At 37.8% G+C, this 27,445-nt stretch overlaps 1 protein-coding gene across 1 annotated transcript in view; it reads left to right on the forward strand.

The window, feature by feature from the left end:
* Positions 1-2,724: 2,724 nt before the first annotated feature.
* Positions 2,725-27,445, forward strand: part of MYO1F (myosin IF) — a 1,136,901-nt gene continuing 1,112,180 nt past the window's right edge. The window contains exon 1 of the mRNA XM_044053742.1: positions 2,725-3,131. Within this exon, the coding sequence (XP_043909677.1) occupies positions 3,129-3,131 (3 nt within the window). The 5' untranslated portion in view covers positions 2,725-3,128. The remainder of the gene's footprint in view (positions 3,132-27,445) is intronic.

Below are 27,445 nucleotides of genomic sequence, written 5' to 3' on the forward strand. Positions count from 1 at the left end.
CATATTTTGTAATGAGGCAAGTGCATCATAAACTGGGGCACACTGAGAAATATGTTGCAAAACATTGCAAACTTTGCAACCTTTTGTCTTAAAGGACAACAATGGGATTCTATTATTAAATGCTCAACTTCTCTGTCTTTTTCTCCCTATTTACAAGTCCCTGCTATGAATAAACAACAATGCAGCATTTAAAATATTTTAAACAGCCTGTTCCTCTTCACTAGAGCAGTATCTTACTGTACTGTGGTGTTTTGACTTTCAAAAAACGTTTATCCTACCCTGGAAAAGCTTGCTGCAGTCTCCAATTCATTGATGTAATCAAGGCCAATGAATACAGGTAGTTTTCTGGTCAATTCCTTCCCCAAACTGACATTACCATCACCGTCCTAAAAACCCACCCATGCTGGGATGTCACAGCTCCCGGGTCCTTCCACTACCCATACAGAAAGTAAAGGCTAGAACAAGGAAACACTACATAAAGTCAAATCTCCTGTTGTGAACTGTCAATCACAGCAGGTAACAGCTCAAATTAGCCTTAGCACTTTGACAGCAAGGGAAGTAAGGTATGAAGGGGGGTGTGAGATGAGTCGAAGTAGTGCAATTCAGATTTCACAACAGACTGCAATTTAGCTATTCTAAAAAGCAGCAAAAAGCACTTTGAAAGTCTGTTCTGTGGCATTTACACTATTTGTATTTTAAGTACTCACTGAATGGCATAAAATGTTACTTAAAATTAACTGACTGAAAGACAGCAGTGTATGCATGTAAAATCAATGCAGTTACAGGAACTTTAAGAAGAAAGAGGCCTGTGTGATATTTTTCTTTTACAGATAAGCATTGCATTGTGGGATACCTAGAGGCAGACTAAACAACCAGGATCACTTCAAGATGACAGGCCCCATGTGGTCAGACTCAGAAATTATGCATAAAAATATTTGAAAACCTGTGAATAGTCCCAGAGTGGTGTTACAATGGAGGAAACACCAAACCATGATGAAATAAACATGTTTTTTTGCATCTTGTTTTCACACTGGTACCTGTGGGGTAATAACTTGAGTTCATGCATAATTTGGTGGATCCTGGTAATAGTGTAGAATGTGTACAGTGAGCGGGGCAACTGCCCTGGGTGTGTAAACCCAGTGTTTTTAATTGATTAATGATTGCACAATAATATAACTAAGAAAATAATTAAAGTCTATATTTTGTTTCTGTTTGGTATTTTTATAATTACTGTTTATTTTGGGTCAAGTCTCACCCCTTTATTGAAATATACCAACTCCATTGTCACTCAACAGATGAGAAAACAGAAAAAAATCTGCGGTGGTGGTGCTGCGGTAGTGTTGTCACCTCACAGTACGACGTTGTCCTGTTTGATTCTCAACTAGAGCATCTTCTGTGTGGCGACATGCGTGAATGGGCATACCTTCGTTGAAGGTTGTGCATCAGGGCTGGCAACTCGGCACGTAAAAATCTTCTGCCGATCATTAGCTGACCGGAGTTCCGCTGTGGCGACCCCTAAACAGGAAAAGCCGAAAGACACAACAACAGTGAATCAAAACCTCTCTTCTCAAAATTTTCAGTCAGTTATGATTCACTTAGCATTACTTTCAGTCAAATAAGCTTCTGTCATTTTTTCATTCAATTGTGATTCATTAAAATGTAATACAGTTATAGCAGCTGCAACCATATATCGAGATATCTATCTGTCTAGGCAGCCTAATGATTGACCCTGAAAGATCGAAAGCCAAGACAAAACTTATTTTTTTGCTCCCTGCATTCCCCAAGTGGGGGTCTGTGCCTCCACACCTCCTCCGCTAATTATATATACCAACTCTCAGATCGTCTTACAGTGGCAAAAGGGCAAATATTCTGAACTACACTCTGCACAATCTTGCACAGAGTTCCTTTAATATGAGGGTTTCTCTCTTCTCAGAGGTGGTGCAGTCTTGGAGTTAGTATATTTAAGCCTAGGGGATATAGGGTACTTGCCCCTTACATGGAGGGTGTAGGGGGGCTTGCCTCCATGTGAATATGTATACACACACACAAATGGTGTTGCAGTTATGTTTTATTTTTGCATATCTTATTCTTGTAATTTAGTTTACAAGGGTCATTCTGAAAATCGGAGTGCATTGTCGGATGCTAACCTTAACATAGGTGTATTAGTATATTTATGAGCAAATGAATGTTATTTCTTTTTAAGAATTTCATTTTGTCTTCTATTTGTAGGGGAATGAAGAGTCCAATCCAACATTTCACACAAACTGTTTTGCCTTAATTATATAACGACTACGTGATTCACTTTGATGCACATACAGAATTTCTAAATGTCATTGATTTAGTTAAGGATTTTGGTATGAAACATAGGTTGATAAAAGAAACGATCCTCATAAAACAAAATCAGCTTACTATATTACATAAATGGTCAGTTGTTTGCTGGCTAAATTGAGCCACATGTAAAAAAAATTGAGGATAGTTTAAGAGAGGCAAACATACTGGCAATATTTGATAATAGTGGCCAAATAACCTTAGAGCATCTGGAAAGTGCTGAACTGGGGAGATGCATTCTCTGCTTAGAAATACTCTTTTTCTGTTCTCTTCCACAGCTGCCCACTAATACCAGTGACATTGTTGGGAGTGTCTCCTGAGTTTTTTTTTCTTTCAGCTTACAATGTCACTTGTGTTGGTGGGTAGCTTTGGAATGAAACATCTGACTTGAGTCCAGTAGGCCAATAGGAAACCAGTTTAAGTGCACATTTATCTTTTATTCTTCCTGCTAACTGAGTAGCAAAGAGACGGTCATAGATAACAGCTGCAGTCTGATGCAGAAGCCTTTACTAACTTTATAAAGGTGTCTGCGTTTCCCTTCTCTGGCTGCAGTCAGAAACCATTAACATCCCATTTCTTTTACCTCTAGCATGCAGGCCATTGACCACTCAATAGCTCCAGATGAGGAAGTATTCAAAAGCAGGAACTTAAGCTTATTTACAAAATGTTCTGCTTTCTCAGTCTGAGAAAGGAAACATGAATGCGAGTGAAGTCTCCGCAGTGTATCGTTGAAAAAAGAATCAAAGTTGGATTAATTAACTGAAAAGTATCAGTCCTTGGCTCAAGCTGTTGTATTAAGAATGGTAAGTCTGCAGTTTTTTTATTTACATCATGGGAGAAATGTGCTTTGCAGTACAGGTAACTGAAGGCTAATGCTTGTACTTTCATAATGCTGAATAAGGAAAATGTGTGTCAGGACAGAAATACATCTAACTCTGTCAAAAAGAGTCACAGAAATAAAGTGTCTTTGCAACCCTCCTAAAAGCAGAATTTTTGCTTGCACTGTTCTTAGCTGTCTAACATTTCAGATTTCTAATAGATTACAGTGTAGTTATATCTAATGTATCGAAACACATTCAAGATGCTTTTTTCAGCCACCACAGACATCTGTGTAAAAAATGTAACTCGAAAGTTTCAGATACTTAAACCACCACTGATGTTTAATATCACCACTTATGTGCACAATTCATTTATTGGTCTCCATCACCCTCCCCCAAGCTGTAAAATGTAGCTTATTTTATGGCCACATGGTTCACAGGATTAATATTTTATTATCAGGTTTACTTTTTTTTAAATTAAACATTCAAAAAGGATTATGGCGAATAATTTGTCATTGTGATTTATGGTACTGACTGACCACTAGCCTAAACCCTGCAAGTTGTCTCAGCAAAGAAGAAATTAAATATTGATTTACTTACAAGCTTTTAGTCATAGGTTTGGTAGGGTTGCACAAATGATGTCCCAAAAGTAGCAGATATTACTGATGAGGCCCGGCTTACAAAGATTACCGTTGCTTCTGGAATGGGTGAGTTGGGCGAAAAAAAAAACAATCTAACAGTACATGATGGCAAGAGGAAGACATGGTTTGCAGCATGGCCAATACCAAAAAAAGAGATGCAGGCCTACCTTACAGTGACCACATTATTCATTTTCAAGTCAAATTAAATACTTGTGATGAGCATAAGATACCAGAATCATTGCTGTATAGGTCATTATAGATATGGCGCTGATTAATCCTACTGGTGAATGGCTTGATGCACTGCCAACTGGCTGTACCAGATGAATAAAATGAAGCTGAACCTGGCAAAATGGATGCAATTTTCTAATATTAATATACATAAAATGCTAGCATAAACATTTTAGCTGATAATTTTATTATGGTAACAGCTGCTAGGAAGGTAAAAATCCCACTGTATTTTGTTTCACTCATTCACCTAAATAAGCCACTAACTAATCTCTCAGACATTGACCTTCCTAGCAGCTCCATCCATCCATATGCCCTTTTTCCCATTTTTCCACATGGGGTCACACTGTGTCACTTCAACAGTGACATTAATATAGAGGCAGGGTTTACACTGCTGGGTGGCTAGCTCTGTCGCAATAGTTCTTCCACACCGCAGACTCACATGGACACATACACCCATGGACAATTTAGTGTGCCCAATCCACCTACTGCATGACTTTGGAATGTGGGAGGAAACCGGAACACCCAGAGGTAACCCACACAAACACAGGGAGGGTATGCAGACTATTGTTTTAAAAAAAAAGGCTGGAGCTGGAGACAGGAATAATAATAATACGAGAAGTGCACAATCTATAAGGGACAAAAATACCTTTTGCAATCAACAGTGTCCTTGCAAACTGTTAAAATAGATGATAAAGAAATACTTAGGTACTTGTCTGTTGTTAGCAGGAGCTGGAATTCTTTTTAAGAGTGAGTAGATGTGTTGTGTTTGTATACTAGAAGCACCCCAAAGAAAATAGTTTACAACATAGGAGAGATGCATCACAAACTCTTTTTCTGAAGAACTTCATCATGATGACTTGAACTATCACTGTTACTGCTAAAAATGAACAAATTCTCTGCTATCTCTGTGTTTAAAACTGAGGTTTTCACAGTCTGCAATTAAGGTGTTTTAGTGTCCAGTAAGAGTAGCAAATCTACTGTTATTTGGACGTACATGGAAATAATGATGTTTGACTAGAAATGAAGTATTGTATAGATTAACAGGCTGTAAATAACATACATTGCTAAACAAACTGTATCTGTGCATATTCAGGAATCTCCTAAGGATATAATCTAGTCTAATCTAGCAGAGTAGCCAATGCTGAAAAGAAAAGGTTACAGTCAATGTTCTTTTTTATCCACTGCTTCTTAAAAGCTGAAGTCATCAGACCACTGGTACTTATTTCCTGAAAGGGCTACCACAGCAAGCTAAGCACTGTGGTCATGAATGTGTAATAAAAGAATGTGACACACAATTGTGGTTGCATCAGAGCACAGCCATTGCTTCACACTGTGCACTTCACAAAGCTAATAAGCTTCCTTCTGAACAGTTTTAAAGAATCTGAAAGAGGTTTGCAACAAGGTACTGATGGAATAAAAAAAAAGAAATTCATCACCTGCACTGGGCAGTCGGATTTCAACTGGAGAAAAGCTGACATGATAGTATCTAGTCTATATATATATATATATATATATATATATAGCCACCATTAATAAGCCAGTACCTGGATGTATTTGTAAAAGTGAGATATTCACAGAAGCATGATTTTCATAGGTTAGTTTAACTAACATGGGATTTACGGAGCCCATTTTGCTAAACCTTTCTGACAATGGGAGCACCACTGCAACTACATATTACTGCATTGTTGAGCTGTTATGATGTCAAAGTAGGTTTATATTTATCTTGGGAATTGTAGATGTACACGAGTACATTTTTATCTTGCATGGGTGAATAGATTATTTATATTTGCCCTACTCAGAAGGTTTTCAATGTCATAAAGAGTTTGTAACACAATTTTAGCAAAACAGGAGTGATTGCATACTTTCTTTTAACTTCAGTAAAATGAAGCCATGACTATAGGGTGACTGCCATTTTTTTTTTTCAAGATAGTAGCTTACTTAAGACCTCATAAGCCCTACTACTGCAAGACTTACATTTTTAGTGGCAAGGTGTAAGGTAGGAAGGCTAGTTCAGGAGTACTTCAGTCTCATTCTGACCATCAGAAGAAAGAAGGGGTGGGCATATGAAGGCATTTCCAAGGAAGAGGTTGGAGACTATGTCCTGTGCATTAGAGATTCCTATAGCACACTGGGTATCTCATATCTACACTACCTACATAATGCCACCAGACCATGTGAAGTGGCATGTGAGGAACTGACACTTTACATCACTGTGTCATTCTATGCATTACTACCATGCCTATAACAACACGTGCACCTCCAACTCCCCATCACCCTGCATGTAACATGTGCACTTCCAGCCCCACCACCACCATGCATATAACACATGTACCTCCAGTCCCCCCACCACCCTGCATGTAACAACGTGTAACTCCAGTCCCCCAACCACCCTGCATGTAACAACATGTGTAACTGCAGTCCCCCAACCACCCTGCATGTAATGCACGTACCTCCATCCCCACAGCACTCTGCATGTAACACACGTGCCTCCATCCCCCCACCACCCTGCATGTAATACACGTACCTCCATCCCCACACCACTCTGCATGTAACACACGTACCTCCATCCCCACACCACTCTGCATGTAACACACGTACCTCCATCCCTCCACCACCCTACATGTAACACATGTACCTCCATCCCCCACCACCCTGCATGTAACACACATACCTCCATCCCACCACCATTCTGTATGTAACACATGTACTTCCAAGCCCCCTAACATCCTGCATTTAACATTTGTACCTCTAGCCCTCCTACCACCCTGCATGTAACATGTGTACCTCCAGCCACCCTGTATGTTACAACACATGTACCTCTAGCTATACTTTAGATACTTGTGCCAACATTGCTATCAATAATTTCAACCAGACAAAATCAACATCTGCCATAAATATGCAATATTCAATATGATTTAAGGCTCCATGAGATAACTTTCTTGAAGTAAGCTAAAGCAAGCAGGCCAACATTTGTTTGGAATATGTCAGCAATACATAAAGTCCTTCTAATAAAATGTTATGATACTATGCTTTTTAATGATTTAAGTGGATATGATCACATGGTAAAACGTGGCAATTATAGAAACATGGTTAAAAAAAAACATTTGGCAAAATAAAAGTCTACAAAAGATAAAATAGCTTAACAAATCACCATACGTGTAGTGTAGAAAGCCAGCTCATAAAACAGCCAAGAAACAGTTTGTACAGTTTCTAAACCAGGACAGATTAATTCAGATGTGCACATTGATGAACTGTGAGCTGTTGGAGAAAAATATCACTGCTAACCGTAATATCAAGCAGATTAAAAAATCTTGCAAAAACAGAAGTATAAATTTACTTCGTAAGACATAAAAATAAATAATAATCTTACCCTTTGGAGTTGCTTTTTAAAAACAAAATGAATTAAAAAGGCTTACACAAACATTATGTTTCATTTATTTTGCAGCTGTCATTTTAAAGCAAAATAATTAAATGCTTACATATGTATTACTTGTTGCTTTTACTTTGTTTTAGCATGTATGGTATATCTATTTCCTATTTCATCTGCTGTGTATCACTAATATGAAGAGATAAACTTTTTTGAGGGGTTAAAATGTATAATGAAGCAATATCTAAAGTGTGTAATCATGTCTCTTAAAAAGCTTAGTTGACGAAATTGAAAGTGCTGCCTACTTTGAAATTCTGAAATATACTATCTTTAAAAAGATAAGCATTTTATGGCTTACTCCACCCTCTCTGCAACTACTGAAAGCTTTAAATGTATAGACGTTGGGCTCTTCTTTTGGCATTTAGCGTTTCCGTCTGTGCTGTATGATTAATGCTTCCTGAATTGTGTAACTCCTCTTCCTGATGATCAGTTGTTTAATGTGGTACAAGTCTTTACCAACCCACTCTCACTCAGTCCCCAGTCTAATGAGAAAATATTTCTTCATAGTCTTTCAAATGTCTTCATTTCTGATCGAGTATCTTTTCCTTTTAAATTTGCTGTGACTCTCACTTTGTTTGTCATTATTGATTAGACCATTCAATCAAATCCCTTCTTGTGAAAAGCTAGTTCTTATTTCAAACATAGTTTTTCTCAGACATTGTGAACCAAGGCCTGCACTAGTTTGGTCTTACCAGAGATAAATAAAGAAGAATTTCTTATTCTGGCAGGTAATTTTCTTAATGCATAAATCATGCATTACACCAAATACTTAATTCTATATGCTGCCTAATATATTACAGTTGTCATTTACCTTGTTTCAGATTTTTACAATTAGTTCATTTTTCTGTTTTAGGCACACTGCATTAACTTTTGCTGAGATTTGCACATAACCATGGAGTTTATGCATTGATTTTCAACTCCCACCACTGTACAGAACCTTTCTTTTAACGAGTCTCTCTTTTCTAATTTGGTTGTTTTTCTTTATATGCGTGAAGGTATATACACACACACACACACACACACACACACACACACACACACTACATCTCTGATGTTCTTTTGCTGTGATGCATCCTAATATTTCTGGCCTGTCACTTTTTTTTAGACCATCAGCTAGGAAACAGTGAATGGCAATCTAAAGGACTAACCTAAAATAATGATCCTTGATACGACTCATGGATAATGTATTCTTCATCTAATGTTCCATTGCTTTATTAAGCTACCAGTGTAGAGAAATTGTGTCTGAGATTCACAGACAAAGTATATATCACAGCATTAATTACCGCACACCACACTGGTGTAATTCTAAAACATGCTTATACAATTTGGCTTACCCGATAGATACCTTGCACAGCAAAGTCCTCAAATATTTACACTGTAAAGATGCAAAGCACTTATCTTTGAATTACAGCCTGTGTTAGATTTCCTTAACTTCAGGTACAAAACATTCATTCATTGTCTCTATTAATCTAACATTCCCAGTAGCAACAGGATTCTGCATTCCTTTAAAATACTGTGAGCTAAAGTTTTGTCCTTCAGTAGCTTTGCTATAATTTTGCAAGTGAAAGTTATAAGCTAAACAATTTATATCTACTGCAATCCCCAAGTTTCCATTTCATGATCCTCCTACAATCTCAGGATGGTTCTGTAGAATTCAAGGATGAATTAAAAGAATAATTTACATGGCCCTCACAGTCACTTGGTTTGCAACAATATTCTGAGAGTTTCCCCATCTATCTTGAAATCTCTAGTCTGAAGAAATTCTGATAACTGAAACTCTTATTTTAGCTTTCTCCAGACATGTGGCTTATCATTTGTTGTGAAGGCCTTCAAATGTTCAGATTTAATCAAAATTCCAACTGATATTTTATTTAGATGTGGTTGCTCACAAATTGCAGAGGAACTCAAGTTCATCAAACATGACAACTAAATGGATCAGAGAAATATAGCTAAATGTTTACACATTAAAAATGATCAGTTTCTTTTAGCACTTCCAAATCATTGCTTAATCAGTATAAGGGTAATAAAAAAAAACATTCTTGGCTGGTAACTGGAATGCACATCTGACCACATTAGCTATTTTTTTGTACTGGGTACTGGAATGTGTGCACTTGTGTGAGTACATGTGTGGCACCAATTTAAAAGAACGTTTTCAAGTCATATTAAGAAATGTGAACGTTAAAGGTTCTAAGAAGGATCCTGGGCAGTACAAATGTTTAGTGCATAATTACTGTGTATATTTAAATGAAGGGAAATTTGTGACAGAGGCAAAAAGCTAAGGATTCATTGTGTTTTTTGATACAAATCTAGATTTATAGTTTATATAGCAGTCTGTACAAAATGCAATGCATTCTATGTGGGGAGAGCCACCAGAGAATTGCATTAAAGAATTTATAAACATTTATATGCTGTGTAAATGCAAGGTTTAAGCAATGCTCTGGCTAAGCATGCTGGGACTTGCAGAAATGTTAACAAGGTCATTTTTTTCTAATAATATAGTAAAGAATTTTTATACTACACCTGATGCCAAAGAAAATTTGGAGGGGGGGGGCAAACTTGAAGCATACCAACATCAAGGCTCAAATGACAAATAAGATTTAATTTTATTTAAAGATCAAGAAGCTCAAACATTAATTTGAGTCATGTGATCAATTTAGAATAATATTTATGAGGGTGTGTGTGTGTATAAATGTCTAGCTGAGATATATAGATGTCTAGTGCATTGCAAAGCACAAATTAACTCTGGTAGCTGCAAAATTTCAGTAGTGAGTTCATGCAGAGGGGCAAAACAGCATGGCATACATTGCAGGTTAATGACTACAGAATGATATGCAAATGAGGAACTCCATGCAAATGAACTACAATGACTTTTCAAACAATGACATCCAAAATGGCAGACCGGCTCAGAAAGATATAAAACAGGTACACTGCACCAAGGCACATATTCATTTTTTTTTTACACAGAGATACATGGTGCACATGAGGAGTTCAGTAGTTGTAGCCCAGTAGGTCATGTTATCAGCCACCATCATAGCCAGTGCTACAGGTTTGCATATTACAACCATTTGCACCAGTGGAGAAGTTGAAGACAGCACCTGGCATAGCCCTACGTGCTCATACACCATCAGATTGTGGACCATCTCATTAATGAAGTCTAGAGCATGAGTACATCAATGCTTCAAAACAGAGACAGTGGAAGGAAAAAAAAGAGAAAGCCATTTGCAAGAGCATGCTTTTAAAAAGTAAGGTTTGAAGAAAAAAGTATTTAAGTAACATGTTGGTAGAAGTGTGCAGTAAGAATAAGGTAAAAAGATAAGTTTGAGATGCAACACCAGGGAAGTGGGTAGAGGTGACAGTGGTTGTGTCATGCACTGGATATGGTAGAGGTTGAAACAGATGATTAGTAGATAAGGTGAGTGAATGGAAGATTGGGAAAGTTTCATTAAGATGTCCAATTATTGTTGTGAAGAGAAGGCTATATGGTGCCAGTGTACAGTTTGTGGCTGGGCAGAGGGAGATGCAGAAGGGATGTCATGTGGAAGAGGATGAAAGACGAGGGCTGAAAAAAATCAAGGTAGTGCATCAGAGTATGTGGAAGGGAAATAGTACAGGAGCAATAAAAATAAGTTGGGTTTTAAGAGAAGAGTAGGAAGCGGAAATGAAAGTATGTAGTTTATGGAAAAAGGAGATACAGGCTGTAGGTTTAATTTGTCAGCATATTGTCCTTAGAAAAGTGAGGCATAGCATAGTTTAGAATACACCTGATTTTCTGGGGAGACAGGGATGTCACAGGTGACTGGCTCATGGATTCTAAACCAGATTTATTGGGGACACATTAGGGATATCACAGGTGGCTGGCTTATGAATCCTAAACCTAATCTACTGGGAAGGCATTAGGGATATACCATGTGTCTTTCTCACAAATCCTACACTTGATCTATTGGGCACACATTAGGGATATCACAGGTGGTGGGGTTCATGAATTCTAACAAGTTCTTGGGCATTATGCTATAGCATGTGGTGGAGCATATCTGGTTTACCACGATACAGTGGAGTGAACCAGCTACTATGTAAGCATTTTACAAAATAGCCCATTTCCTTGAGGTTCTTGGTGATATAAATTGCACACACATTTTGCCATGAAAGCCCAACTTGGTCTAGAGGCAGAGCCGGATCCAGTATTAGGTAACCTAGGGAGCTGCCTAGGGCCTGTGTTGGCTGGGAGGTGGTGACCAGCCTTGCTGAAAAAAAACTGCTATAACTAAAACAAGCTCTATCATTAGACTTCCATACACATAACAGATCTTTAGGACATTGCATGATACTTCTGTAACTAGACTCCTATAAACACAGCAGGGGTTTAGGACCTTGCAGGGGACTTCTGTAGAGAACCGCAATCCCCAGAAACCTCAGCATTAGGATGTTGTCATAACGTCATCTTCAGAAAGAAAATAGTAGGATTTTTAAGTACAGCAGCCAAGGATCTGAAGGAACCATATGGAGCTGATATACATGGAGCCAAGCAAATGGAGCGCTATTTTCCCATTTGAGTGAATGCAATCATTGTGTGTCTGCATGTGTGTGTATATGTGTGTGAAATGCCTCAGGGTGGGCTAGCTAGTTAAGTGACTTAAGGCTCAGGGTTTGACTCTGAGCAAATTATTGGCAAGCAAATGCCTTAAACCTCCACACAAACTGCCAGATCTCCTTTAATTTTATTTATTTGCATGTTTATTTCTATTTTTGTTTTTGTAAAAAACTGAGGATGACAGTCAGCCAGCGTGAGTTATAGTTTTAGGTAGCACACTTGTTTTTGGTGCAGAAGGCTGCGAGTTCTCTTTCCACACCTAGTAAATCAATTGCTGACACTACTGTGCAGCATAAGGTGTGTGTGTTGGGGGGGGGGGTGCTGCACTCCTGAGATGCGTAGTAGCTTTGAACTTGTTACTGGTTTGCCAGCCATTTCCTATTGCATATCACTAGCACACGACTGTTTTGCTGCAACGCAGAGACATTCTTTTTTTTCGAGAGAGAGATGCAGGCACTGAATTTGTAGATGAAGCACTGAAATGCAAAGCTGCTTGCCAGCAGCAACCTCTTCATTAGTTACAATTCTCTTTGCAGAGATTGAGCATATTGACAGATATTAGTGGATTATAATGACAGCAGCTTGAGTGACCTTTTATATGGTTGAAATGTTCTGATATAGGTAGTTTTGGCATTATTGGTTTATATGTTTTGTTTCACTGCTTACTGGAAAATGTTCAAAACTACAAATTTTAAAATATACTCTGACAAGTGGTGGCATATTAAACTAGAAATATAATTTAATCAATCAGGAAGGTGAATCAATGAACATATTCTTTTATGAATGGTCCTAAAAATGTGTGCAGATGGCTCATGGTTTGAAAACCACCCCCCAGTAAGGAAACCTCCATAAAAAACTTCTCCAAGGCCAACTTCACGCTACTCAAGTCAGAAGTTACAAATTTCATGACACCCATACAGACAGGAACTGAAAGTTCGACTGCTGAGTCCTACACTAAGGCACTGTATGAGCACATCCACTCAATCGTGAATCGTGCCATCCCAAATAGAACCAAGATGCTCTCCTCCAAAAAAATGAAGCCAATCTGGTGGTCCGCTGCCATAAACAAACTTTACAACAAAAGGAAAAAAACTGTTGCAGAAAAGAGGAAAATCCCAGGATGCAAAAAAACTTCCTTACCAGCCTCAGTAAGAAGCTGAGATCACTCATAAAATCCTCCAAAGCTAGTTATGAAAATAAAATTGCCAAAGATTCCAAAGACAACCACAAGGCATTCCATAGCTATGTCAAGAATCTAAATGGCAATGCTCAGATCTGCTCTGAGCTACAACAGAATGGCATTAAATATACTAATCCCAAGGATATTGCTAATATCCTGGCAGATCAATTCAGTGCAAACTTCACCCCCCTCTCACCCCTAAAGGGCCCATCTCAATACCGAAAGATTGCTAAATTCCAGTTATAATGGCCACACAGGTAAAAAAATGCACTCTCCAAAGCTAAGAATACAGCATCCATGGGACCAGATGACATCCCAGGCTGTGTACTACATGAACTACAAAATTAACTGGCACCTCACCTAAGTGTCATGTTTAATCATAGCCTCACCTCAGGCTTTCATGCCCACTGAATGAAGCACAGCTACAGTTATCCCAAGCCACTAGGGGGGATCCACCTTGGATCCCATGAACTACCACCCCATCAGTCTGACAAGCCTGATCTGCAAGGCCATGGAACGTATTATCATGGAACTTATAAACAAACACATTGTCAACATTCAAACACTGGACCCCATGCAGTTTGGGTTCATGAAGGGCCGATGTTGTCTCCTGAACCTGATTGACTTCTATGAATCAGTCTCCAGAGCCGTGGACAAGGGTAAGGTGATCCACACAGCCTATTTGGACCTCGCCAAGACCTTTGACACCATCCACCAGTCTGGAATCATAGATAAACTTACTAAGCTGGGCATTAATCCCTACATCACTCGATGGGTTGCCAACGGGCTTACTGACAGAACAGACACTGTAAAAGTAGCTGACTCCAAATCCAGCTCCAGACAAGTGACAAATGGAGTACCTCAGGGTTCAGCCCTGGGACCACTCTTGTTTGACATCTACTTCTCTGAAGTACAGGCCAACACTAAGGGACTTTGCCTAACAAAGTTTGCAGATGACTGCAAATTGGGAGCCTTTACTGAATCCCCAAATGATGTGAATATTCTACAAAAGGGCCTTATAGTAACAGATGCTTGGTGCCAGAGCCATGGGCTCAAGCTCAATGCCAAAAAATGTATAGTTATCCCCTATGGGAAAAAACATGTACCCCATGGATTACAACATAGGTGGCAGTACACTAAATACTGAAAGTGTGATAAGAGACTTAGGGACACAGGTGGACAGTGGTCTCACCTTCAATAACCACATCACCACAACAGTCAAGAAATCCTTCTATGTGGCACACCTCATCACTAAGGGCTTTTCATCCAGAAAAAAGGAGGTCATTGTCCCACTGTAATCATCCCTCATTAGACTCATTATAGAATAAAATGCCCCGTTTGGTATGTACGTCTCAAGACATCTGAAACAACTGGAAAGGCTGTAGAAATACCTCACAAAAAGAATCACAGGCCTAAAGCAGATGCCCTATGCTGACCATCTAAAAAAAACTCCAGCTATACTGTGTCACATATCTTCTACTCAGAGGCAATCTCTGCTTAACATACAAGGCCATGTCAAACCCAGAGCTGTTGGACATGCTACACTTAAAGAAATCCCAATCCCTTAGAGAGACACACTCCAGGGATGTAAACCTTGTCATCACAATGAACAAAACATGCTGGAGGGATAGGTTCCTGACCCAGAGACTCCCCAGACTCTGGAATAGACTGCCTGTACATGTCAAGCAGAGCACCTCTTTGGCCCACTTCAAAAGGAACCTTGATGATTGGATGGGAGATAGAAAATTCACCCGGGGATCACATCAGTCTCCCTGCTAGACAGGGGTCCAGGGAAGTAAATACTGTAGGAAGAAATAGCCAGGGGAATTGTTATGGCTAGGCTTGTATAGGCCTTAGGGCCGATAACCTGGTACTAACCTATGAACCTATGAACAACAGCAAATGATTGCTATTGTAAGGTTCGACATTGTGGCATTCGTAATTTCAGTTCTGCCAAAGGCAGTTTTGCACAAATGTCAATCGCACGATCAATAGTGTGATTGTAAGCCACATATATTGGCTTGTTTGTAAGCAAAATATATCCTAGAAGTGTGATTGTCAAAGTTTGCTGATGATGGCCCAATTAATTTCTAAAGGAATATCTTCAAGATCCAAAGTCATCTTATGACATTACTCTTCTTGTATGAAACCCATTACTGAATACAATGCCCCATTTTATATGTTCAAATCCAAGCATATTACTCAACTAATAAGACCCCGGTGAATTCTAATCAAGAAAAGCAAAAGCCGTAAATCCTTCAACTATCCCAATAGATACCAATCAGATATAACTCTCTTTATAATCAGCAGACTTACCAGTCCATCTGAGGTGACCTGTGTTTCAATTTTTGAGCAATGAAAGACCCAGTCTTACTTGAACTGCTATTTCTTCACAAATCCAGTGGTTCTACAAACACTTATACTAGGGACCTAAATCTACATCAGTTAATAAAAAAGACCTGCTGAAGGGATAGGTTCCTAATTCAACATCTTCCCAGCCTATGGAATAAGTTACCTCTACAAGTCTCACAAAGCACTACTTCATGGGCCTATAAGACTGGTCTTGACAATCGGATGGATAGACACCAATTGACACCTGGATCAAAGTGTATGGACATGCGGAGTTTGTAAAATGAGCACTCTTAAGCACTTGTTAAAGTGTGGCAAGAACTTTTTAGTGTGCCTACTTAAAGCTGCTTACAGCTAGGAATCTTATGGTTCCTATGATTATTTGCCTAGTATTGTTTCAACTTCCTGTGTTATACTCACACAGAAAAATAAATGTAAAGAGTTTCATACACACCTATTTATTTGTGCACTCATTGTAACACCTTTAGAAGGTATCCTAACATGGCAGGTACCAACAATGAAGTATCTCTAACCATTTTACAGGCAAGCTATGTCTTTCTCTTTTCATACCCTTTCTTTACCAATTTGAGTCATGCTACAAGGTTCACAAGTATTTATTTAGTTCCTGTGAACATTTGATTTGCACACTGTTAGTTTGCATGAGTACTAGACACTTAGAGATTTTAAAATATTGTTTTAGTTTTATGAATTTGTCCATTAAATTAAATTTCTCTGACAGAGCAGCTTGTGTTTTCTGCTGTAACAGGGAAGTTTATATACAAAAAGCTAATTATAAGAAGTCATTCTTACTGTTTCTAGGGAAATCAGTCCACTAAGTATATTACAAGGTAGTTAGTTGATCTGTGTATACTAAGGGTGCTTCATTTACATGATCTTTATTCAAAAATGGATCCTTCCTAAACAGTATATGTCAGATGTGTACTAGGGCAGAGCAAAGGAGGCAGCTGCCCTGGGGGAAGGTGTTAGGTGGAGCGATCAGTAATTGCCAATAGGACAGTAATGCAGTACTGACAGGAAACCGTATTTCTGTCATGGCTGAAGTGCTGATGCATTTCATGTGTGGCATTATAACTCAAGAAAGTGGTTTGCTACAGTTTTAAGCAAAAGATCTTTTTTTTTTTTTTTTTTTGCCATCAACAAGTAGAGAGGACATTTTTTCTGTCCTCAACTCTGAGATTAGAGAACTACTCGTGCATTAAATAAGCTAGCAATGGCTCTGGTATACATAGTGAATGCATTATTGTAGGGTAATAAATCTGTTTTTAATTTACTTTTACCCCTTTTTCTTTTCTCACTTTAACTAGCTCTCATTACATATGTATAAAAGATGTAATAAAGCATGGACTCTCTACTGTTTAACAGGTGTGGATGGCCTCAGATATACCTAGCAGTGTAGTAAGTATCCGGTACACTCCAAGGATCATAGACGCACACAAAATTTATTGACACAGTGTCAGCAACTGCAAAGGAAAATAAGCTTTCATGAATCCCATACAGTTGCTAAACTGCACAGACTTATAAATTAACATTTTTTTATAATATATCTCATGAATATCACAGCAGGTATTTTTCTTTTATTGCACTAAACTGCAATTTTTTTAAATTTGAGCATGCATTCATCATGAAAGTTCTGTAGCAGATCAATTAATCATCCATTATTTCCGTGAGAATTATTGCTGTAAACACCTTTCACTGAACAGTGTTTTCCTTTTTCTTTCCTTTAAAAATCAATACTCCGAACAAATTAAAGCATATATCATCATTGTCTCTGCTGTGCATGGTAACCACTTATTAAATGCTACTTCAAGAATGATTCAGCTTGTATAAGAGGAAGTGCTGTTAAACTTGACTATATTGAGTTTCAGGGACAGAGATATACTGAAACAGACTAAGGAGAAAGAGGCTGTACTTACCGTAAAAAAATAGTGAGTACTTTTCAGTGAGTATTTTATTAGTAGCATTAAAAACATTTTTCAACAAGAAATATTTCCAGTGACTGTAGTCAAAGAAATAATTCTGACTTGATTAGATTATAATCAGCAAAATCAAATGGCAGCAAAATGTAAAAACTTTAAACATATTTAACTAGAATTTCAACTCTCTTTTTATGGAAAAAAATTCAGAATATAAAAAGTTAAAGTAATTCTATACCTATGCCTACACTGATAGTCTAAACAGATAAAGCCCTGATTGCAGCACAGGTGACCCCCTATTTGATTAGCAGCTCAGTTCTTGCCATGATATGAAAACCTTCAGTAAGCTCTGTTGCTTGATGCCAAGTGTTGTGCAAATGCTTAGTACAGTGAAATTAGAATGGAGCATGGTGACATACAATGGTTTGAAGTGACAAATTGAATAAGAGCAGGGCAAGAAGTGCATTGCTGCCCTAAAGTCCAGGGTGAGCATATCCTCAAGGTACACCTCATTACCTGTCCAACCTACAAAAAATGTATCACGATGCCGGAAAGGGTAGTTCCAGTTAAAAGCCAAATAATTGGCATAAATGTCACTGTAGATGCCCCCCTCCCATTCCCTTTCTCATCCCAGTGGTGGCCGCTAAACTAGGAAATAGTACATGGATATAAAGACACACTCTACATCCCTCTTTTTCCCCACCAGTGACCCCAAAACTAAATGATAATACCAAGTTTCTGGAGCTGGAGCAAATGGTATGCCATTGTGCAGCTGATAGTCTGAGCTGCAGCCTGCCTCACCTTCCAACAAAAAAAGTCATTCTGCACCTGAAATTGCTTTTAATATACAGACCATGGCTTTGCAGGTAATGAGTTTTAAATGTATATTTGGATACCAAACTCACAGTGGACAAAATTCTTCAATGCAATTTTACTTTGGGTATTGAAAAAATGCTTGTGGTATTATTGCTAAAAAGTTTGTTTTAAAGAAGAACCATTCTCAAACTCATTAAAACATACTGGAAAATGAATTTCTCAAACCTGTATCTTTGTGTTTCCTTTCAACTATATGAAAATATTTAAGTAACCCAAAGGAATTGTGAATTCCAGCCAAACTAATAAAAACAAAAAACAAATGCCAGAAATGATGTGAAACACAAGGAAAGTTTAATAGACGATACAGTAATATGTGCTTTTGTCCGCTAAATGACAAGGACTTCATCTGATACTGTAGCCTTTTAAAACTGCCCCAAAAAAACTTGTGACAAAAGGCATCCAATTGTAATCCTAATTGATCTAACAGATTTTTAAAATATCCATATCAAATACAGTATTAGAACATAGAAAATACAATTTAATTAAGAAATACTAGAAATATATGTTTCTACGGTTTCACTTCAGAATCCTGAAATATCACAATCTTGAATTTCAGAAAACTTCATAATCTGGAAGCCCAAAATCCTGAAAATTCTAAATCCTGAAAACTCAAAATCCTAAATCCCAAAAGACTGAAAACACACAGGATACATATACTGAATATAGAGAACACAAACCAGATTACATTCCTCCAAATATAAGTAGGGGGCAAGCCACCCTGTACCCCCCACACCCCCTGCTACTTAAATATATAAACTCCAAGATTGCACTTCACTACACTATCAAGAGTTATGTTGTAGTATAGCAAGATAAAAGGGAATATTACTAAGGTTACAGCAGGCAGTCATAAACACATGTGATGGTATGTTTGCCATTTTCTTTCTGTGGAGTGCAATCTTGGAGTTTATATATTTAATTAACAGGGGGTGTGAGGGGCTTGCCCCCTGCCCATACTTAGTGAAAAGTGCTATCCTTTGTCTTGTATGTGTTTCTCCGTGTCCTTATACTGGAATATTGTCATTCTTTGTGTCCTGTATATTTTCAGTATTTTGTGATTCAGGATTTTGAGTTTTCAGGATTTTGGGTTACAGATTATACAGTTCAGGACTGTGATGTTTCAGGAGTCTAAAGTGAAACCATTTCTACATATATTAATGCATTAAAAGACATTACATTAGAATATAAGTAAATATAAATAGCACTAACAAAGATATATAACCTGCAGGTTTATTTTAAATGTTCATGGATCACAATTTTAACACCTCATTCAAAGAGGACTTATTATTCAGTCCCAGGGGTGACGTCGCATTTAACTTAGTTTGCCAATAAAGCTTTCTAGCCTCAATAATGGTACCCCAGCAACGTCCCTGAACAGGTATTGGGACCTTCTCCAATATAAAACAAATATGTTTTTTTAATCCTTCCATAAGGCAAAATGCTTATATAATGCATTAGTATGATCTTTAAATTTGATGGTGTAGTATTGTTCATATATCCAGGTCCTTAAGCGCTTCTCAGTTTTGCCAAAGTAAAAGCCATCACAGGAAATGCATAAAGCAATGTTTATAACCCAGTATTCTTACAGCTGCATTTAAAATGATTTTTAATGGTTCTAGGGTAAGTTTTAATCATGACAATAATATCATCATAAATAAACCTGTACTGTACTAAGATCATGAGCCACATTTAGGTATACCATATTGTTAATTCTGTTGATATGATTTTTCAACAATATCTTCAATATTCCTACCTCTTTTGTAGACAAATTTGGGCATATCAGCATCAATCAGTAATCCACTTCCAAAGTTTTCAATCAGGTTCCAGTTTTTAATAATAAGTTTTTTAACCTGTTCAGTTTTGTTTGTAAAGGCCATCACCATAGCTTTATCAAACCCTTTACTGATGTTAACTGCTGTAGAAGTAATTACAGTCCTTTCACTTAAAATTGGACTTTAACTACTATTTCTATCATGCACTACGCTGCTCATAATATCATTAATCAATTCTCCAGGTTATCCACTTTTAAGAAACATACCCCTTCATTTTTCACATTCTTGCAAAAATATACAATCTTCAGAAAGTAGTCTGGATAACCTAAACAATTGTCCCTTTAGTAAGTTCTTTTTTGCCAAAAGAGATGATAGCAAGAAAAATGTAGATACAAGTTCGAAAAATACGATTTCCAAAAAACGGTGGATTCATAGGCATTACACAAACAATTCTTATAGATGATTTCATCCAGATAATCAATGCTAACATCATTCATACAATAAGTAAAACTAAAAAAAGAGGTTGTATTATAATATACTTAAATTCCTTAAGCACGTCAGTACATCCTGCCCACATAATCAGAATATCATCAATGTACCTTAAATACAATGGCATGTGGTTTGAAAATTTTGATGGCACAACAGATTGTTGTTCCCAGAACCATAGAACGATTTTGGCAAAAATGGTGGCAGATACAGCCCCCTTAGCTACACCTCTAATTTGTTTAAAGTATTCATAGTCAAAAAACACAAAATTGTTGTAGAATACCATCTTCATACAATCAACAATCATATTAATATCAGAATTAACCATATCTGTACCAATTATAAATGCTTCAGTCTAAACCTAACTAAAAAAGATCCAGTCTAAACCAAACTAAAAAAGATCCAGTCTAAACCAAACTAAAAAAGATCCAGTCTAAACCAAACTAAAAAAGATCCAGTCTAAACCAAACTAAAAAAGATCCTTTATGTCAATTGTAATAAACAACCCAGTTTCAATATAGCTAATTCTAGCAACATTCCTTAAACAATACCATGAGTCCCAAAGTACAGTACATACTGTTCATCCATAAAGACGTCTTTTAATGTGTGATCAACCCATTCAGCTAAAGGTTCTGTTTTAGATTGACCAGTAGCTACTGTGGGTCTCAAGGGTGGATTTAATGCATCTTTGTGGGTTTTGGGAATTCCAAAAATAGAAGGCTTTACAGGATGTTCTACCATCAGGTATTTAAAAGTATCCTAACTAAACTCAAATTTCAAAAAAAAAATTATTCTAGCCATAAATCAGTCTTATGATAAGCTATGTTTAATTTGTTTCATAGTGGTAGATTCAAAAAACACTTGGTCATAAAGGTAGGGATGCATTTTAGCCATATATAAAGTATTATTTATAATGACCATACCTACACCCTTATCGGGCTTTATCATTTAAATGTTAGGGTCACTAGATAACTGATGTATATTCGTTTTATTCAAATTAAAGAACTTCATCTTCTTTTGCTGATCTAGCATCCTGAGATTGAAGTCACAACATCTTTCAAGCAATAATAGGGCAGGTTGTAATGGGGAATTGTATGTACCTTTCCTATAAAGTCATTGGTTATTAATAATGGATTTATTCCCCATCATAAGAAAAACAATTTAATCTCCTTGAAAATAATTTATGTTCCAAAACAGTAACCACTATATCAAATTTTTTTACTGGTACAAATATGAAGCCCATATTAAAAATATTAATTAGGTCATCCGTAATAGATATTCACTATAGTTGCAAATCTTAAAACCATGTAACAAGTGGCATACCCCAGGGTTCAGTCTTAGGAGCTCTGTTATTTGGGATATAGTTTTCTGAGGTGCAGTCCAAAACCAGTGGGCTATTGCTGACCAAGTTTGCAGATGGCTGCAAGCTGGGTGGCGTCATCAATTCCCCTAGTGATGTGAACATCCTCCAAGAGGGTCTCACTCAGACAAATGACTGGTGCCAGAAACATGGCCTCAAGATGAATACCAAAAAATGCATCATCATCCCCTTTGAGGAGAGTGATGCCCCCACAAATTATCGCATTAATAACAATGTCCTAAGCACTCAGTCAGTCGTGAGGGTTTTGGGCACCCAGGTTGATAGCAACCTGACTTTTGACCACCATGTTGCTTCCGTGGTATGGAAAGCCTTCTACATGGCCCACCTCATAAGTAAGGGTATCTCATCCAGGGACAAGGAGGTCATAACATCCCTGTGTTCTTCCCTTATAAGTCCGATTATTGAGTACAACACACCTTTCGGCATTGTACCTCGCAAAACACATGAAGCAGCTGGAGAGACCACATAGGTTCCTCACCAGGAAAATCCAGGGCCTCAAACATCTACCATACACAGATAGGCTAAAAGCCCTATCCCTGTACTCAGTTTCATACAGACTCCTCAGAGGTAACCTCTGTCTGGCATACAAGGTGATCATGGACCCCACCTTGATGGGACTGCTGCATATCTGCAAGTCAAGCTCCACTTGAGTAACCAGCACACGCAGCCTCATCCTGGTCTGTGACATCAACAAGGCTTGTTGGTGGGACAGATTTGTGTCCCAGAGACTACCCCATCTATGGAATAGACTCCCTCTCCACATCAAGCAGAGTACCTCTTTACCGCTTTTTCGATGCAACCTGGATAACTGGATGGGAAACAGAAAATATACCCCTGGGATTCCACCCATGTCCCTGCTGGACAGGGACATTGGGTGCTTATTTGTTTAAACATGGGCTAAAATCTTGTTTAGGCTTAAAAGAACCTCAGGGCCAATAGCCTAGTAACCTCCTATGATACAATCCATATAGAATATCACATTCCAAAGGACATAGAATACCATCAACATGCTTCCCGTCAAGCACACTATTATCTAAAACCACAGCATCATAAAATGTGCTATAAAGCACACTGGCTTAAGCTGGGCAAGGGGGTAAACATGGATCCAAATCAAAACTCAAGTCAGAAATCAAATCCAAGGTACATGGAGGGTGCAAATTAGGTCCTGTGGTAGAATTAAAAAAAAATCAACATGACTTAATACCTCGTCCGTCCCCCTTCCTCCTACTCCCCATTTTTTCTGCCTGTTCTGATGTTGACCTGGTAAGTTGGAGTATTCTCTCTCTCTTCTCCTCTTTTGTCCCTCTGTTCCATCAATCTGGAAGATCTCCTGAGCACTGTGGGAGTAAGGGACTTTTGTTGTCGTGTTAGGAATTCTAAAAAAAGGGTCCAAGTTATATATTCGAACTTTCTAAACTTCGAATCCCATATGTTCCACAACATATGACTGAAGTTTAAAAGTTTGAATATATAATAAAACAAAAAAAAACTTACCTTAACACCCCCCACCCCCACCCCCGACTTAAGTATACCAACTTCGAGATTGCACTTCAGTGCAGAAAAGGGAAATTCTCCCATTCTGCTCCGAACGGCGCCGTTACGTTTAACCTTCGAACTCTTAAAATGTCAACCATATGGTGTCGACCATATGACATTCGACATTTCAAGCGTTCAGAGTTCTAATAGGAACCCTAAAAAAATAGGATCAAAAACATGTCCTCCAGAAGCCTCACTGTCAACATTTCCAAAAAAGTCATTTGTAAGCCCATGATAGACTACTGGCACAGGATAAACTTTATTCTTTTCATAAACACGGTGAGATTACCTTCCTGGTTACTACTGCTAGGTCACATGGTTGAAACAAATTCAGGACCACAGGAACTTTGCGCTCTATTCTGAAACAATTCTGGTGAAGACACTGTAAAACACAAAATAAAACAAGTAACCTAGAATAACTGTCAAATGCAGCCCTTTAAGCCTGTCCTAAAAACACGTGACAAGACTCGTATAATTATAATCCTAATTGATCTAACAGATTTTAAAAACATCTATATCAAATACAATATGCAAGCAATAATACCTGAAAGGGTGTGTGTTAATGTGTAATTAATGCCCACCCAGGGGTGTTCTGAAGCCTGATATGACCATTTATTTTGCAATGAAAATTGATGAACTTTTTCCAAGTTCTTATGTTGCTACATTTTTTGGCAGTAAAAGTGATGTCATTACTAACACATCAGGTATTATTTTTTGTTGTTGACTATATTGGAGAAAATTAGCCTTTTTAGATAAGTACATATCCTATCAAATTCACAATCATCATATTTGATAAGCAAGTTTCTTTTTCTCTCTTTTACTTTTGAGAAAAATAATCTGAAAAGAAGTTGCCCCAGCAATAACTCTTGTGGGACATTACTGGTAAGCTCACTTGAATGGAGAGGTTGTCGTCTCAGGTTGTTGCAGCCCATTGCTTATCAAGCATCGTACTTCATGAAATATTTACAGACATTTAGCACATTTTATTTGCAGTTATTCCCCTTGTAGAATAGCATTGAATGTCTTACCAAGGTCGAATATAGCGATGCAAATTATCAGCCCTTCATGAAGTGCTGCTACCTCTTCAGTGAAAGACATGAGTTTTAAAATGCAAGATTTGTCCTCAGCAAATCCATAGTACACCACATCTAACAGATGTAGATCCACTGAGGCTTTCTAGCTAAACTCCAGTATGGTTCTTGCCATGATTTTACTGAAGTACTGATCAGATTGATGGATATAACATTGGATGAGTCTAACATGTCCCCACCACCACTACCACACCATCACCACCACAAAGGACTTGTGCCACTATACCCTGTTACCATATATTATGAATGGGCAATATGTCAGTTTGCTAACATTTCATTTAACACAACTGACAAAAATTTAGCTAGGTTTTCCTTTATTTTCTGTAATAAACTAAAAAACATGTTCTATGTTCCTGTGGGTCTTGATATTTTAATTTTATTTGCTGCAATACGTATATCTGTAGTTATAAATGTGCTGTTTTCCTTGTACCCACAGCACTAATAACATATGCCTTTATTTTGAAGTCTGCAAAAAAATATTTTGTGCAAGGATGTTTACTCGGACCTGTATCTGAAACAGTATGCTGCTGTCTAATGAAAGCATAATAAATTAACAATTTGTCCCTTCCAGTTTCTATGATTATGGATGCTCTGGTTTCTTCCCACATTCCAGAGACATGCAGTAGGTGGATTGGCCACTCTAAATTAGCCCTAGGTGTGAGTGCGTGTGCGAGTGTGTGGTACTCCCTCTGAGGAGGGTTGGGCTTCAGGCTAACAACCCAACCCCATAAAACCTGTAACCACGACTACAGAAAGAATGAGTGCTGGAGAGCGCTCGTTGCCTAGTGTGCTAAAAAGGCACAGTGTGGAAGGACACAAGAGAGAGAGTTTCTATGATAATGCCTTAATATTACATTTGTCACTTTCAATTAATCTGAGATGTTTTTAATTAAATATGGAAACATTCATAAGATAATTACATAATTTCTGTCCTCCGTTCAACCTTGATATGCTTTTATGACTAGAGTAGTTTTTGAAAGATATATGGTACAGCTTTTTCATGTTTTGCATCATATTAATGTTGCAGTTCCACCAAAAGTTTTTTGTGTCATAGCAATATTTACTTATGAAAGTGGAATATACTCATTCCTCTTCCCTTATCCTGATTCTGCAATTAAACCATTGGTTTAACCCTTTCATTAAAAAAAAAAAGAACTCAAATTTATAAACTACGTGATGGCCTTCTAATGGCAAGTCATCAATGGTTCCTGAATGCTTACAAAGACCACACTAGTATTTTTCCAGCGGCTAACTTAAAGGATCAAGTATTTGAGCTGTTAATGAGCGGCTTCCAGTATTAAGGGTACAGAGTTTGATTTTTTCCACCTGCATCTGTCTGCTGTCCGAGTCACTTGGCCAGACAGTGTTTTCAGGTTGTACCTGAAAAAAAAAAAAATATATATATATATATATATATATATATATATATATAGCCTGAATATATATATATAGGTTCACTTCTAAATCCTGAAAGACCAAAATATTGAAAGTTCAAAATACTGAAAACTCATAATATTGACTCAAAATAATGAAAACACACAAGATACCAACACTTACAATATTACAGCACAAGTACATACAAAAACAAGTAAAAGACAAACCATATTAGTCTTCTCCAAGTATAAGTAGGATGCACCCCTGCTACTTAAATATATCAATTCCGAGATTGCACTTAGCGTAGTGAAGTACAATCTTGGAGTTGATATATTTAAGTAGCAGGGGGTGTGGGAGTGCAGCCCTCTACATAGGGGGTGTAGGGGGGCTTGCCACCCTGCTTATAGTTGAAGGGTAATATGTTTCTGTATGTATTTGTGCTGGAATATAGTAAGTGTTGGCATCTTGTGTGTTTTCAGTATTATAAGATTCAGTATTTTGAACTTTCAAGATTTTGGTTTCTGGATTTTGGATTTTCAGGATTTAGAAGTGAACCCATATATATTTAGTACTTCAGATTGACTTAAACTGATTACACTGAGCAAATGTTTCCTATTATGACAAATATATTAATTTAGACTCATTGTTTTAATGACAAGGAGTAATTCTTAAGCACTCAATTACATATGCTCCCTTTGAACACCTCAACAATAAAACAAGTTATGTTTTATTTTGTTGCCACACATTTTCTAGGTACCTCACCCAAGATGCTAGAGTCACTGGGAAAGAGATCTTACAACCACAATTAGGATACAGTCTCCACCAGATACCTAATGTTTCCATTAGATAGCCTGAAATCCAGATCATCTCTAATAGTGTTGGCAGCTTCTGTCTCCCAAGTATGATCCTTACTACACCCCTCTCCTCGGAGCCAAAATGGTATAAATTAGTGGTAAGAGCAAAAGATCAGAATATTCCCTTAATGGATAAGTGGTTGAGATTTGGCCTTTCCCCACATGTGAGCACACACACACCCACACACCGACAAACACCCACACACACCGGCAAACACCCACACCCACTTCCCCTGACACTGCCTGATAATTAAAGTCCTCAGCACTCACTTCTACCATGATGGATGAACAGAGCCTTTTTTACTGCTAGTGGCCAGGAGCGGCTGTGATAATTTATGCACTGTGGGCAGTTCTGAAGGAGGAGAATGTACATGGCTAATTAGCATATGCCTCTCTCCTAGGCTGATTCACTAGCATGCATCACAGCCATAGAGATTGTCCACTGCACTGCTGCACTTCTTTACTTTGCAGAACTGTGGAAGGGCTGTCTCTGAACCAGAAACACTCAAGTAATCCTTCTGAATTGGACCCTCCAACTGCTATACACACTGTTTTCACTGTATTTTGTTGCTGTTATTCATGCTG

This window comes from Protopterus annectens, chromosome 13.part0 (genome assembly GCF_019279795.1).
Source record: "Protopterus annectens isolate FY-2018-M chromosome 13.part0, PAN1.0, whole genome shotgun sequence".
Classification (NCBI taxonomy): Eukaryota; Metazoa; Chordata; order Ceratodontiformes; family Protopteridae; genus Protopterus; species Protopterus annectens.